This window comes from Serinus canaria, chromosome 2 (assembly GCF_022539315.1).
Source record: "Serinus canaria isolate serCan28SL12 chromosome 2, serCan2020, whole genome shotgun sequence".
In the NCBI taxonomy this organism is placed as follows: domain Eukaryota; kingdom Metazoa; phylum Chordata; class Aves; order Passeriformes; family Fringillidae; genus Serinus; species Serinus canaria.
Window position 1 is genome coordinate 136,791,591 of NC_066315.1, and position 12,950 is coordinate 136,804,540.

Here is a 12,950-nt window from a genome sequence, read left to right on the forward strand (position 1 = left end):
AAAAACCCCCTAGACAAACGATTTTAAATGTTTCTTAGATAATGCAGCACCACAACAAATCTCCAAGGAAAGTTAAGCTGAGACTGCCATGAACACCAAATAAATCTGCACCACTGGGATATTTAAGGTCCAATAAATCTTACTTTCCAGTGTTTTAAAACTCCAGAAGATAGTTTTGCGGCTCTAGACTCTGTCTGCCTACAAGCTATCAGCTAAGACCTGCCATTTGTGAGAAATATTTTCAGAATATACTCATGTTTGTTGAACTACCAAATTATGAAAACTTTTATTAAAAAAAAAAAAGAACAAACCACAAACCCAGAGATACATACATAAAAACCAACCAAACAAGTTACTTTCTTCTATTTGTATGAAAATGTTCATGAAAGTTGGTTGAAAATGTCCATATTTCCAATTCAAATTATTTCTTTAACTATCTTTTGTTGCAGTTAAAAATATAAAGCCAACAACTAATTGTAAAAGAATAAAATGCAAAGCCATAAAATTCCTCACAGAAGAGCCAAGGGTTAACATCAACCTAAGAAATCACACATTGTGCAATTTATTTGATATTGTTAAAAATACTAACTGCTGGGGAAAAAAAAAATCAGATGTTATTAAAAAAACATTTTATGTACTATGCTGCAACTGTCTGCAATTTGGTTATACCAAAAGCACATTTTGTGGATTACGAAAGTCACTGCTTCCCCTGGCCTGACAAAAATACCCTGATGGCATGGCATGCAACCTTGTGAGGGCATTAGAGCCTGCTTCCATAGAGATGTACCTGTCATACCAGACCTTCAGTCCCTATTTCCACACTGCTGTCCTTCACTGCCATCTCTACAAGCCTTTCAGAGAGAAGTTGGTGAGGACAAGATAAAAGCATGCCCGTGAAGCCAGTAAGAGGCAGCAGGGCTCATAAGCAGGTGCACTTCCTAAACCTACTTTTACTTTTCATTCCCCTTTGGGAAATGAATTGTTTTCCAACCACAATAATCACTTTTAAAGGTGATAGACCAACCGTGGTCCTGCTGAAGGGCAGCTTCAAGCAGAAATACTCCTTTGACCATCCTGAGTGGGGCAACAGAAAAGCAAGGTGGCTCCTTACAAAATATTGTTACTGTGTCCTTAGTCCAGTGAACTGCTGTAAAGTACCAAACTCTAGTAAGTGTAACATGAAGTCCCAAAAATCACAATTCCCTCTTAGTAAGCTGCAACAGAGTTAGAGGTTGCCCAATGAGGACTGGATCTTTCTCTAGATGAAGCTACAAGAAGTTTTTTGTCCCTTCCAAGTACAGGGGCAGATCAGAGCCATAATCAGAGGGATTAATCAATCTTTGGTAGTATCTAAGTTTCTCTAGGTTGACAAACAAAGCAGGTTAGATTCACTTTTCCAAAAATCATTTGCCAAAAAAAACCCCCATCCTAAACATTTAAAAAAAAAAAAAATCAAGTTATGCTAACATTTGTTTTTCTGCTAGCAAACCTCCTGTCACAAACAACTGAAAGGCAGTGATGCAAAATGGATTCTTGCCTGGATTTGTAAATTTTTCCAGGAGTTGTAATATCCTGCATTTGATGACATCATGAAACTAGCAAGTAAAAGTTGGTTTTCAATTTGTTCTACTTTTCCCTCATTAGTGTCTGTGTCAGAAACAGAATAAGAACCCTCATTAAGTCACATTAAATTCTTTAAACTCATTAAGGGCTCAGAGAAAGAACAATACAAACACTGGTGTTTTTGTAAAAAATTATGCAACACAGATGGACTTCCATGTCCATGTATTTTTAGAATGGATGTATGTGCACAGGGCAGCCGAAGAGAGCGATCTGCAGGAGGGAGAAACAGAGCAGCAGAGGCAGAGCATACCTCACATATGACAGAATGACACCTAGATAGAAATGAATTATGCACGATCACTTCTGACCTGGTGTTGATGAGGCACTTCACACTGTGTATCCTGAGCTCTGGCACTGCCTCCTGGAGCTGGAGGCAGTGCCATACTCCACACAACTTTTTTTACCTTATGATTCTTTGGGACTTTCTGTGGGGAAAAGACAACCTTGAGAGCCACACAGCCAGCAGCAATCAAGTGGCAATCAAACTTTTTGTCCACAGACTACTTTGATTGCAGCTGCTGTAGCCTAACATGCTATCTGATTGCAGTTGAAGATACATCTACTAGTCATGCATATGGACTTACACGTAAGATACAGGTGTGTGCAGAGTTTCAACAGTCTTGGAGAATATCTCTGGGTGTGCAAAGGGTGGGTATTTGTTAGAAGATTTATTGCAGCTGAATGACTCAGATATATGCTGTTGATAACTTCTGATCTTACCCCCCATAAGACTGGAAATATGAGCTCAATGCCACAAAATTATTTACATTCCTACAGTATGCTCAAACAACTATTACAGGATTAATTTAATCCATTACATTATTTTTTTTCATGATAGACGTAACATGCAAATAGGAGTTTAGTTCTAAAGAAAACTCCAGATCTGAGGAACGTAAAAGTAGACTAATTGGATGGCATAAATTTCAGATGTCTTTAGCAGGCCACAGAAAGAAAACAGTATATACAGCAGATGGGAGACATGAGTTAATGTTTCCTCCTTCCTACCACTGTAACAGCTGAAACGAGAGGTGGGAATTTAACTGAGGGTCCCCATATTTCAGCCTCCAGAGCTTGGTGCCTGGGCAGCATGGGCAGGCAGCCTCTCTGTTCAGCAGCCCTCCTCTCCTATTGCTCCAGCAGAGGCAGATACTGTTTACCTGCAAGGCACATGGTAAGGCTAATCTATTTTCACAAGCTTTTCCCTCAGGTATTTGGGGCAAGGTTTAGTTTATTAATTGTGTGTGGGCATGTGTGTCCATATCTATTCGTGCAGGAGGAAAAGGCTCAGCAATGATCAATGTGTATTGCATTTTTGGTTTGTACTCTGTAACTGCAGCTGGCCAACGTCTGCTGATTGTATTTAATACACCTAACACTGAGAACTCTAAATAGAAAAGCAAAGTATGTTCAAGTTCGGAAAATGGACTTATCTTTCTTTCATTAACTGGATTCATGAAGCAAAGTTTCACCTGCATAATAAGTTTTTATGTTCCCCATCTCACAGCTTGTGCCTGAAGAGTGGTGTGTGAGAAAGTCAAGAAGACTCATACACTGGAAACACTGAAACCCTTCACCCCCAAAGAAAATTACTTTATCCTAACTCATTTAACTTTCATTAAACCACATCTGAATATAGGAATTTTAGGCAATACTTAACTTCAGTATCTACTTCAAACGTTTTTAGGTAAGTTGAGATTTTGTTTTTTAAAATAGACCCTGTAATGTCACTGGGATATCCAAAACCAGTCTGCAAGGTATTTGGCTAGGCAGACCATGCCTTCCCCCCACCCTTTTTTAATTAACTACTAGCAAATATTCCCTTGTGCCCTTTTTTTTTTTTTTTTTTTTGTGAACCACCAACCTGTATGTTTATTTTTTAAGTTTCAGTATGTACTTCAGACTGCAGACTTTGCAAAGTAGGTCAGGAATACCCCAAAGGATACACATTTGAAAGCTACAGATAGCAGAACACACCATTTACGGCTTTGTATATACACGCACATACACATTCTATATAATATAGGTAGATAGATTCAATGATTTAAACACACTACATCTATACCGTGTGTTTCAAGAACATTCAGATATTTACACTGTTAGATCACCACTCATTTTAGACCCACTCTAGTGCCAGCTGCCAAAAAAAGGTATACAAATCAAAATATGTTACCTTTGTTCAAACAATACTGCTGTTCATTATATAATAGAAAATGTCATGCTTAATCTTCCAGGAACCAAGAACTGGTACATTCTTGGATCAGAGGTGGCTTGAAATGGTTTGAGGCAAAACTGAAGCACGCTGTTTAAGTAAATCTTGCTGAGAAACATTAAGTGCATTGATGATTTTTAGTATCATCTTTTACGGGCGTTTTTTCCCAGATCTATTAGTAAACTAAAAATGCTGGAATACTTTCAAAATACAGAGAGTATTGCTGAAGTGTAATGGGGGATCTGAAAAGGATGCTTGAGAATAGACACCACAAATAAGTAAAATGTGCCTATAAAAATTACACATTGACTTTGAAAATACACCACAACCTAATTTTTCCTTAAGTGCTCTCAGTATTGTCCAAGTATCCCAATGCCTCCTGTGGGTACTAAGCTACAGGCTGTGATTTTCATTTTCCAATAGAGATGAAAAAATTGCTACAAGCAGCATTCAAAAATATGTCTGTGGCATGATACAGAGAAATACAGAACAAAGTTGTAAAAATGCCTTAAATTCTTCAGAGTTGGACCCTTTTTAAATCATATTTCAACCTGAGAAATTGATAAATTAAAAGTATGTGCCCTTCACTTATCAAAGAAAATTTCTTTTACAGCATTACTACTCTAGGACTTCTTCAGATTTTTAAGTATTTTACAATTTCATCTTAAACAACATGGATTACACAGTATTCATCAGGCAGATACAATCTTCCTTACAGACAGACACAGACACACACAACTCTGCAGAGGCCAATCCTGCAGCTTTTACTGAATCCAAAAGCCCCCCGACGACAGTGAGTATCTTTCAAGAATGAGAACTGCAGGATGAGGCCCCAAAAGTGCTTATGAAGATGAGATGTAACTTGAACAGATTGAATGTTAGATTAAATATAAAGATTGAGGCAAGACAAGTCTGGGGTTTAAACCCTAGGGAGGATTGACATTTAAAGTGTTGCCACTGAATTATAGCTCTCCACATTGGGTGGGGTAACCTCCTACTGGGTGGAGTGGCTCCCCTAAAGGAAGGGAAAACTGGCACAAGCCAACTCAGTCTTTGAACGATTTTCCTACTTGCCAACTTATGAAGTCGTCCTGACGTCAACTTCGTCAAGGAAGTCTATTGCCCAACTCCATCTTCTACTGTAGAAAGTTTGCTTGTGCACAAAACCCCAGCAGATGTAGAAAAGAAATTAAGGAAAAGAGACAGAAAGCCTGAACAAAATAAAGAAATGAGGAAAAAATGTGTTGACTGGATTTTATGGTTGTTTTAAAAAAATCCTTTTGTTGGGTTTTCTTGTTTCTAATATCAAGTTAACACAAATAGATACAGATCACTCGAAACTATTACTAAACATATTTTAAAATCTCGTTTAGCTTTAAGACACGGGGTGGAGAACACACAGAAAGTGGACACTCTGAAAGATAAGATCTCTTATGTGTTCTGCAATGGCTAGTTAGTATCTTCCTAATCAACGTCACTAACAGGTGTAAAACACACTCATACAAGGAAAATAATATTCATTGAATAGCCATCAAGGGTTATGTTTAACATAATATTTCTCTCTGAATCAAAGTAAATTGTTTCTCTGAAAAAAGGAATCAGGTGCTGGACAAGGCAGAAGGGGGGAATAAAATTAAAACAAAACAAAGCAACAACAACAAAAAAAAAAAGGATAAAGCATCTCAAAAGTGCCCATGGGGGGGGAAAAAAGTAAAAATCAGAAAACAGTTTAAGTTACCGTAACCTGAAATGCACCAGCCATCACAAAGAGCAATTGGAGAAATCCAGCAGAGCTCAGCAGGAAAGATTTTTAATAACAGATTGAAAAACAAGAATAAAAATAACTGCATCAACAGGGCCTTTCTTCCTCAGGCCACAAGCCCGTTTTTACTTGATATTTAAAAAAAATGCAGTTTGGCCACTAAAACCAATCCAGAACATTATTAAAAGTTAAAAGCTACCAATTACTTCTGTCTGTTCTTTTAAAGCAAAGTTTGGCATTACGTCAGTTGGTTTAAAGAAAACAAGAAAGAGAGAGAGAAAGAAGGAGAGAAAGTTTCCTGCTTGTATAAATTAAACCACCAGGGAAGGTGTCTAGCCACTTGTAAAGCATTTATTACAGGTTTTTAAAGGGCTAGTAACATTTTAAAAATTAAATATTTTAAAATAAATTTAAAGGAAAAGAGAAAATATGATCTGAGCCTGGAAAGAAAGCAGACTTATGAGAAATTAGACATGCATCAAATGAAGCTAAGAAAGTAAAAATAACTATTAGGACTAAACTTTGCAATTCAAAATAATTCTATTTTCAAGGCAGAAAGTCTTATTGTAGCTGCTGTACTCACACACATCCCTTACGAGACGGAAAAGTTCCACCGAACTTTATGGGATGGAACCAAGTGGGTTCTGCAGAAACGTCCTAGGGAAGCGCCACCCGTGGCAGCGATGCAATTTTATGAAGCATTTTCTTTCAATAGCTTTTCTAAATCCACATACAGAGATCCCCAGCAGGAACAAGATTACTTAGTTAATGCCACAGGACCATATTAAAAATCACTGATAGAATGATTGGCAATTTCTGTTAAATTTTAGATGTATTTTTCACTGGTGGTATTATTATAAAATTTTAAAGAACCACTTTAAAGGTACTAGAAAATAAGAATCTGATAGCACAGAACATGAATAAAACATAATGGCTATAAGTTTCTTACACACAGCTGTGCCAGTTCACCTAAATCATCGTCTTCTAAACCCCGTGATGCCAAATCAGAGGCTCCTCTGACTCCAGACGACACGTCAAGTGGAATGGTGTTCGGTTGTGCAACGCTTTTGGTGTGTGACAAAATGTCCACTGGGGATTTAAATCGAGACTAGGGGAGCTATCCTCCCATTGCTCCATGTTTCATTTGAGCCTTGGTCTGCATGACAAGAAGTCAGAGTAATATGCCAGCACTTTCCTCCCCTCCCTGTGCTCCTCTGCCCCAGCAGTGTTTCTTGCGTTCTGGGCACATGTACAACTGGCGAAGGAGCTGCATTCTGGAAGGCCCTTTATTGATTAGGTGCAAAATAACATCAAGGAGTGAATAATAAGCATAATCTGAAAAATGTAGTTGCATGTCTTGCCCTTGTAAACATTTACTATTTAATGGTGTAATTGTACTTTAATCCTTCACATCATCTAATATAACTCTTTGTGCTTTTCTTTTAATTAGCAACACACAATCCAAAAAAAGCAAAGCCCAGAAAGTTTGTATGTATCATAAAAACTGAAGCGCAAATAGTTTTAAAATTATCAAATATTCTCTCTTTGGATGCGGGCTTATCTTTTAAAGTCAAAAGAGAACTTCATTGGCACAGGGCAGGAAAAAGAACTCCATAATTCATGACAATACCAAGGAAAAAAGTTCTTCTCCAGAAGGACTGGAAAGGGCACCTTTATTTATCTTCTGGACAGACAAAAATAATAGAACCTAGACCAGATATGCTGTAATTAATGTATCCAAAGGTCAACAGGCAATGGTATTTATACAATAAATGGGTGCAGACTACGCTGGTTATAGTATTAATCACCAGTATTTGAAAATAGCATTGTTTTCTTACTAGGTAAGAACTTGAGAAAGTTTCAGAAACAAAAAAGAAACCCTTTTATTTTTTTTTTTTCTCATACCTGCCTGCTATTCTTTTTAACCAATTGTTTTTTAACTCACAAGGTATAATATTTGGGACAAATATATCCAAGTTTACAGTTGCCCAGGACTGCCAAAAACAGACCCAGACTACCTCACTAGTTGTGTTGAGGAAACTAAATTAAGTAAGGGCAAACACCAACTGGAAAGCTGTCAGTTTACTGAATGAATGGCTTCGTTTTACACACCAGTTAGAATACCTTAATCAGAATATATTTCTGTTCAAGGCCAATACTTTCACTACCAGGTGGCAGTTTGTTCTACTTGAAACTGCATTAAAAACGTAATTCATTTCCACTACACTTTCACCTAACAAAAAGGGTTGTCAGATTCCCAGTCTATCATGTTCAAAAATATTTAACCATAAACTTTCTCACAATGTTAAATTTGGTGTTACCCACAAACCTTTATTAAAGCGATACTGCCAGTGTGGCTTCAGTTAAGATCTGAGAATGTTTCTATTAAGATTATTACATTAAAATATTGTCAAGAGTTTGTAAGAAACATAAATATTCATACACATACAGCCCCCCGAGCCTTAGAAGGAAAGTTCCACATAAAAAGAAAAATTTAAATACATACCAAAAGTTGCCTGGTTGTAATTACATTTTGGGTTTTTTCCTAAATGTCTCTGCTAATTTTTTAACTCTTTAACACTGTAATGTAAAATAGTTTTATTTCAAAGCAACTGGCTGATAAAGTGCTAAAGAGGTAATTCGCATGAACAGAAAGTAATTAGTCATTGTTTGCACAATGCTTTGAAAATACAAAACCCAATGTGTCAACTAGCATTAAAATATAATATGATTGGAATACACAGATTTGACAAGAAACAATTGCATGTCACAGACACTCCAGTCCACAGACAAGAATTAGTACTTTGCTGTTATAAATGCAGCATCATGATATCTGGATAAGAGTGTTCTTTACACTCAGCCAGACCATGCATGATAATAGTGTGCACCATGAAAGTTTACTACAAATGCTAGAGAAGACATTATAAAAAATAACCCTGCTAGGGATTCATCAAATGTTACTGAATTTACTCTCACTGATAAAAATGTAAGTCAACCCATAAAGCTACCATATAAATTATCCTAAAAATGCATTAAAAACATGAAAGGATAACCTGGCTGCATCGCGTTTGATGCCCAAAGAAGTCTCAGATCTGTGAAGGTGTCATTTACATTCTTTTCCTTTATTAACACTGCTATGAAATTAAAAAAAAAAAAAAAAGCCATACTCTCACAGGCAAAGACTGCTCAGTGTTATTTGGAGTCTGTTTTAGAGGATCACAGGCAATACATGTAAACTTAACAGCTGATGCAACTTTGCCCTTTACTTACTTTGTTGTGACTACGTATATGCAAAGTTTAAAACAGAGAAAGTTATTATATGCAACCAAAAAAAAAAAAAAAAAGCGATAATCAGACAGAACAGCGTGGATTAGGAACTGTTTTCTCATGTCTAATCTCCTTTGATTTTAAAAAGGTGAAGCAGACTTCTGCTGTCACAGTCTGAAGATAAACTTGTATACAGGCACTGATGCACTACTGAACTTGAGAATCACTGATTCTTTGTGGCAAACCTCAGGCAGGTATACATTATTCAAGAGGAAAAAAGAAAAATACTTTTTTTTCCCCTTTACAGAGAAAGGTTCCACTTGTTTGGTTTGACCATATTATTAACAGACTTTCATTCAGTGGTTAAAATAGAAAGAAAAAAATCTTTCAAAGTGTTGATATCATTTCCAGACAGTCTTGTCAGCATCACAACTTACAGGAAATAGTTGATGTTCTCACACAAACCGTGTGTTTACTCATAGACCCAGAGTACTTAAAAAAAAAAAAATAACAACCTTCACTCTTTTGGAGGTTTTATTTTAAATGTCACTCTGGTGGAATATCTGAGCGAGCTGTCTAACCTAACACACAGATTGTGAACATGAGGCAAACACAGACTGCAGTTCAGAAGACTACTGTAACTTTTATTCTCATTTTGTCCACGTCAGGAACTGGCTCTTACCACTACTTTCCTTTGCTGCCCCTTGCATTTTTAACGCTGGCAGTCTTCTCTAAATGTTCAACTTTTACTAAAACCAACAGGAAAGTAACATGATGCCACCAACATCCACAGGATTCAGTTGCGCATAGTTGAAGACAGCCCGAATGACAAAAAAGTTTGATGGTTCCTTGAGAGACTTTACTGAACTCAATTAAATATAACCTGAGACGCATTAAATTATTGTCTCTTTCCATCAACATTCAAAATGGGCTGCGTAGTGTAAGAGCAGTGAAGGCAGCACAGGCTGCAGAACAGCTCACATTTTCTTTACTAGACAATCCTTTCCCCTCGGAAGGAACTTGTCGCCTTGGTTCCCCAAGGGGTGACCCGGCTCCTGCTCTGCCAGGCAAGGTGCTCGCACTGGCCGAGAAGAAGTGATGGAGGGGAGACGTCGCTCCAGCTTATCGCTTAGTTAGCTTAGCTCAGTCAGGGCACTGGAGAAGTTTGCCATTTGCAGATAGAAAACACAACCGGTCGTGGAAAAAAAAAGATAAAGGAGACTAGCGGGCCCCAGTAGAACCCGCGTAGGAGTGCCGGGGTGTCTGAGCGCCGTGATTTGCAGCAGGGAGGCAGATAAACAAAGCCCCCGAAATGTCAAGCCCCCTCGGGGAGCCTCTCGTGTCCCAGGGTAGCGCGCAGCGGCGGCAATGCCCGGGCCAGACCCTGCGCTGCCCCGGACCCACGATCGCCCACCCCGGCCCCGGCCGCGGAGCGCCCACCGCAGCGCAGCCCCTCCAGCCCCGGCCTCGCCTCCATTCATTCCTCCCTTCGGAAAGCCACACGCGGGTGGCTGCAGCGGGGGCAGCCCCCGCCGCAGCCCCCGGGCCGGGGGGCGGGGAGGTGAGACGCTCCACGAAGTTGTGGCAAGCCGGGCGCGGGGACGCAGCGCTGGCAGTGGGGCTTCGCCTTTAAGAGGGAAAAGTTTTACGTCTCTCTGTCTCTGATTTAAAAAAAAAAAAAAAAAAAAAAAAAAAAAAAAAAAAGCCTAAACAGAAAAAAAAAAAATCACCACCACCACTATGTCGCCTGCTACCCCGGTGCGACCGGGAGGGATCCCAAGCCCTTCTCCCGGAGCAGCACCGCTCCGCACTCGGCCTCTCCCGATGTGTCCCAGGGAAAGGAGAGGAAAAATAGGAAGGAAAAAAAAATTAAAAGGGGAAAAAATAAGGAAAAAAAAAATAAAAAAGTTTTTCCCAAACTTACTACTCTTCATGATGGTGCCTCTGTGCCCCGTTTGTCATGATCCCCATTAAAACTTCCAGCAGCGGCAGGAGCGGCAGGACTGTGCGACTGCAGCCCATCGGATGCGAACCCTCTGTGCTCGTCTTCTACTTCCACCCCCCGCGTCTCCCTTCCCCTCCCCCCGAGCGCCCCGGTGCCGGGGAACCGGCGGCCGCGGAGATAAGGCGCGGAGCGGCGCGGAGGGGAGGGCAGAGCAGAGCCGCACCAGCCCGCGGCCGCCGCCGCTCCCCTCCCCGCCTCCGCGCCGGGGGGCTGCTCCCCCCTGCCCGCCGCCGCCGCTGAACTTGACCCTCCCGACTCCAGCGGGGCTACCGCCGTTTTGAAGTCGCCAATTTCCAGCCATCACACATGGCTTTGACCCTCCGGTGGGGGGAATGGGGGGCGCGGGGAGGGGAGGGGGGGATGCACCGAGAGAAGCCTGTGAAATCCGAGCAGCCCCCGTTGCCTGGGATTATGCCCACCAACCCGCCGCTTTTGTTGTTGTTGTTGTTGTTATTGTTGCTTTTATTTTGGGGGGGGATATTTTGGGGGGAGGGGGTGCACCTCCGCTGCCCCCCCGGGCACACGCCACGCTGCCGCGGGCGCCGCGCCCCCGCCCCGCGCGCGCCCCCCCCCGCGCCCGCCGCCGCCGCGCCGCCCCCGCCCGGCCCGCCGGCCGCGGCGCCCTCCCCGCCGCCCCCGCCCGCGCCCCCCCGCGCTTACCTGTTGATTAACCGGCAGCAACAGCCCCGGCAGCCTGGAAGATGGTGGAGCCGCGGCGCGAGCCATGAACCGTCTCCTGCTGCCGGCGGAGTTGGACGCGGATTATGTGGCGGTGGCCGGGGAGTGGGGGGGGGGTGGGGGGCCGCGGCGCCGCTGCCTCCCCCCTCGGCCCCGCTCGGCGGGGAGGGGGCGACGGGCCCGCCGGCGGGCGGTGCGGTGCGGTGCGGCGCGGGGGCGGGGGCGCGGCGGGCCGGGGGGCGAGGGCCGGGGCACGGCGCGGCGGCCCCGCCGGCAGCGAGGCGGCGGCCTGGGAGCGCGGGGCGGCCGGCGCGTTATCGGGACTGTTATCGCTTGTCAGGACCTCCGTCTCCCCGCATTACGTCAGTTTCAAGACACCAACACTATTAATATCAAAGGAGCCTTCGCGGAGGAAAGCGCCACCCCAGACGGAGCGCCCTTAAAGAGACAGTGCAGGCGGCCCCGCCGCGCGGCCCGCGCCGCCCCCCGCCGCCGCCTCCGCCCGCCGCCGGGCCACGGCCACGGGCAGCGCGGGCCGGGCCCGCCGAGCCGGGCGAGCGGAGGGGCCGCGTCGCCCCGCGGCCGCGGGGACCTGCGCTGAGTTGGAGCAGAGATAGCCGCAGGCCACAGGCGCGCCCCCAGCGCGGCCCGCGGGAGGCGGCTGTGCCCGCGGCTGTCACCGGGACCCGCGGCTGCCCTGCGGGACTGGAAACGGTGGCGGTGGGGATAAAAGGCGCGACCCACGCGCGCCGGTAGCTGCCGCCCTCGGGAGACCCCAGCCCTGCTCGGGGTCTCCCGCAGATTCAGTGTCACCTCTCTGCCCCGTGCCCCCCCGTTTGTGTGCGGGTGCTGAGGCGGGTGGGCAGACAGTTCCCAGGCTGAGCGATGAACAGTCCCGTTACCGCCCGCGCTTTGATACCGGTCGCAGGTCAGCCTCGAGCTGATCCGAGAAAAACCTCACAACTTTTCCTCCTTGTGCAGAACTTTTTCAATCCGAAATACTCCTATATCCCCCATACTACGAACTGCCAGAATTCTGCATGTCAATGTAAAAACTGTCTCCAAGGAGAACCAGTACATAAAAGGTTCCTATGAAAGGGTTTTAAAATCCCAAATATAGTAGGCGTTAAAAACTATGTAAACATTTGTTGGGCATTTGGACACAATTTTTCTGCAGTTAGGTGACTTTATATGGCGTGCTTTTCCTCCCATGCAAGTTGTTCTAAGCTGATTTCACACTGAAATAGATGCATTCTGCTTGTTTGCAACTACTAACATTATTCAAGGAAGAAGCTGGAAAAGAGCTAAATTATTAGAATTAGAGAGTTGAAGCTGCTTCCCCCCAAACATTTGAAATTACATAACTTTTTCCTTACAATTTTACTCTCAAATACCGGTGAAGTGTA

At 43.3% G+C, this 12,950-nt stretch overlaps 1 protein-coding gene across 7 annotated transcripts in view; it reads right to left on the bottom strand.

Moving 5' to 3' along the window:
* TRPS1 (transcriptional repressor GATA binding 1) overlaps nt 1-11,650 on the bottom strand; it is a 213,805-nt gene extending 202,155 nt beyond the window's left edge. For 3 of the 7 annotated variants that reach the window (XM_050970640.1, XM_009087691.4, XM_009087684.4), the window contains exon 1: nt 10,786-11,013. In XM_050970640.1, the coding sequence (XP_050826597.1) occupies nt 10,786-10,795 (10 nt within the window). In that variant the 5' untranslated portion in view covers nt 10,796-11,013. Of the gene's footprint in view, nt 1-6,543; nt 6,824-10,785; nt 11,014-11,526 lie in introns of those variants that run through there. The other 4 variants (XM_050970638.1, XM_030228437.2, XM_018913216.3 and 1 more) reach the window with 3 other exon arrangements.
* Between the last annotated feature and the right edge of the window lie 1,300 nt (nt 11,651-12,950).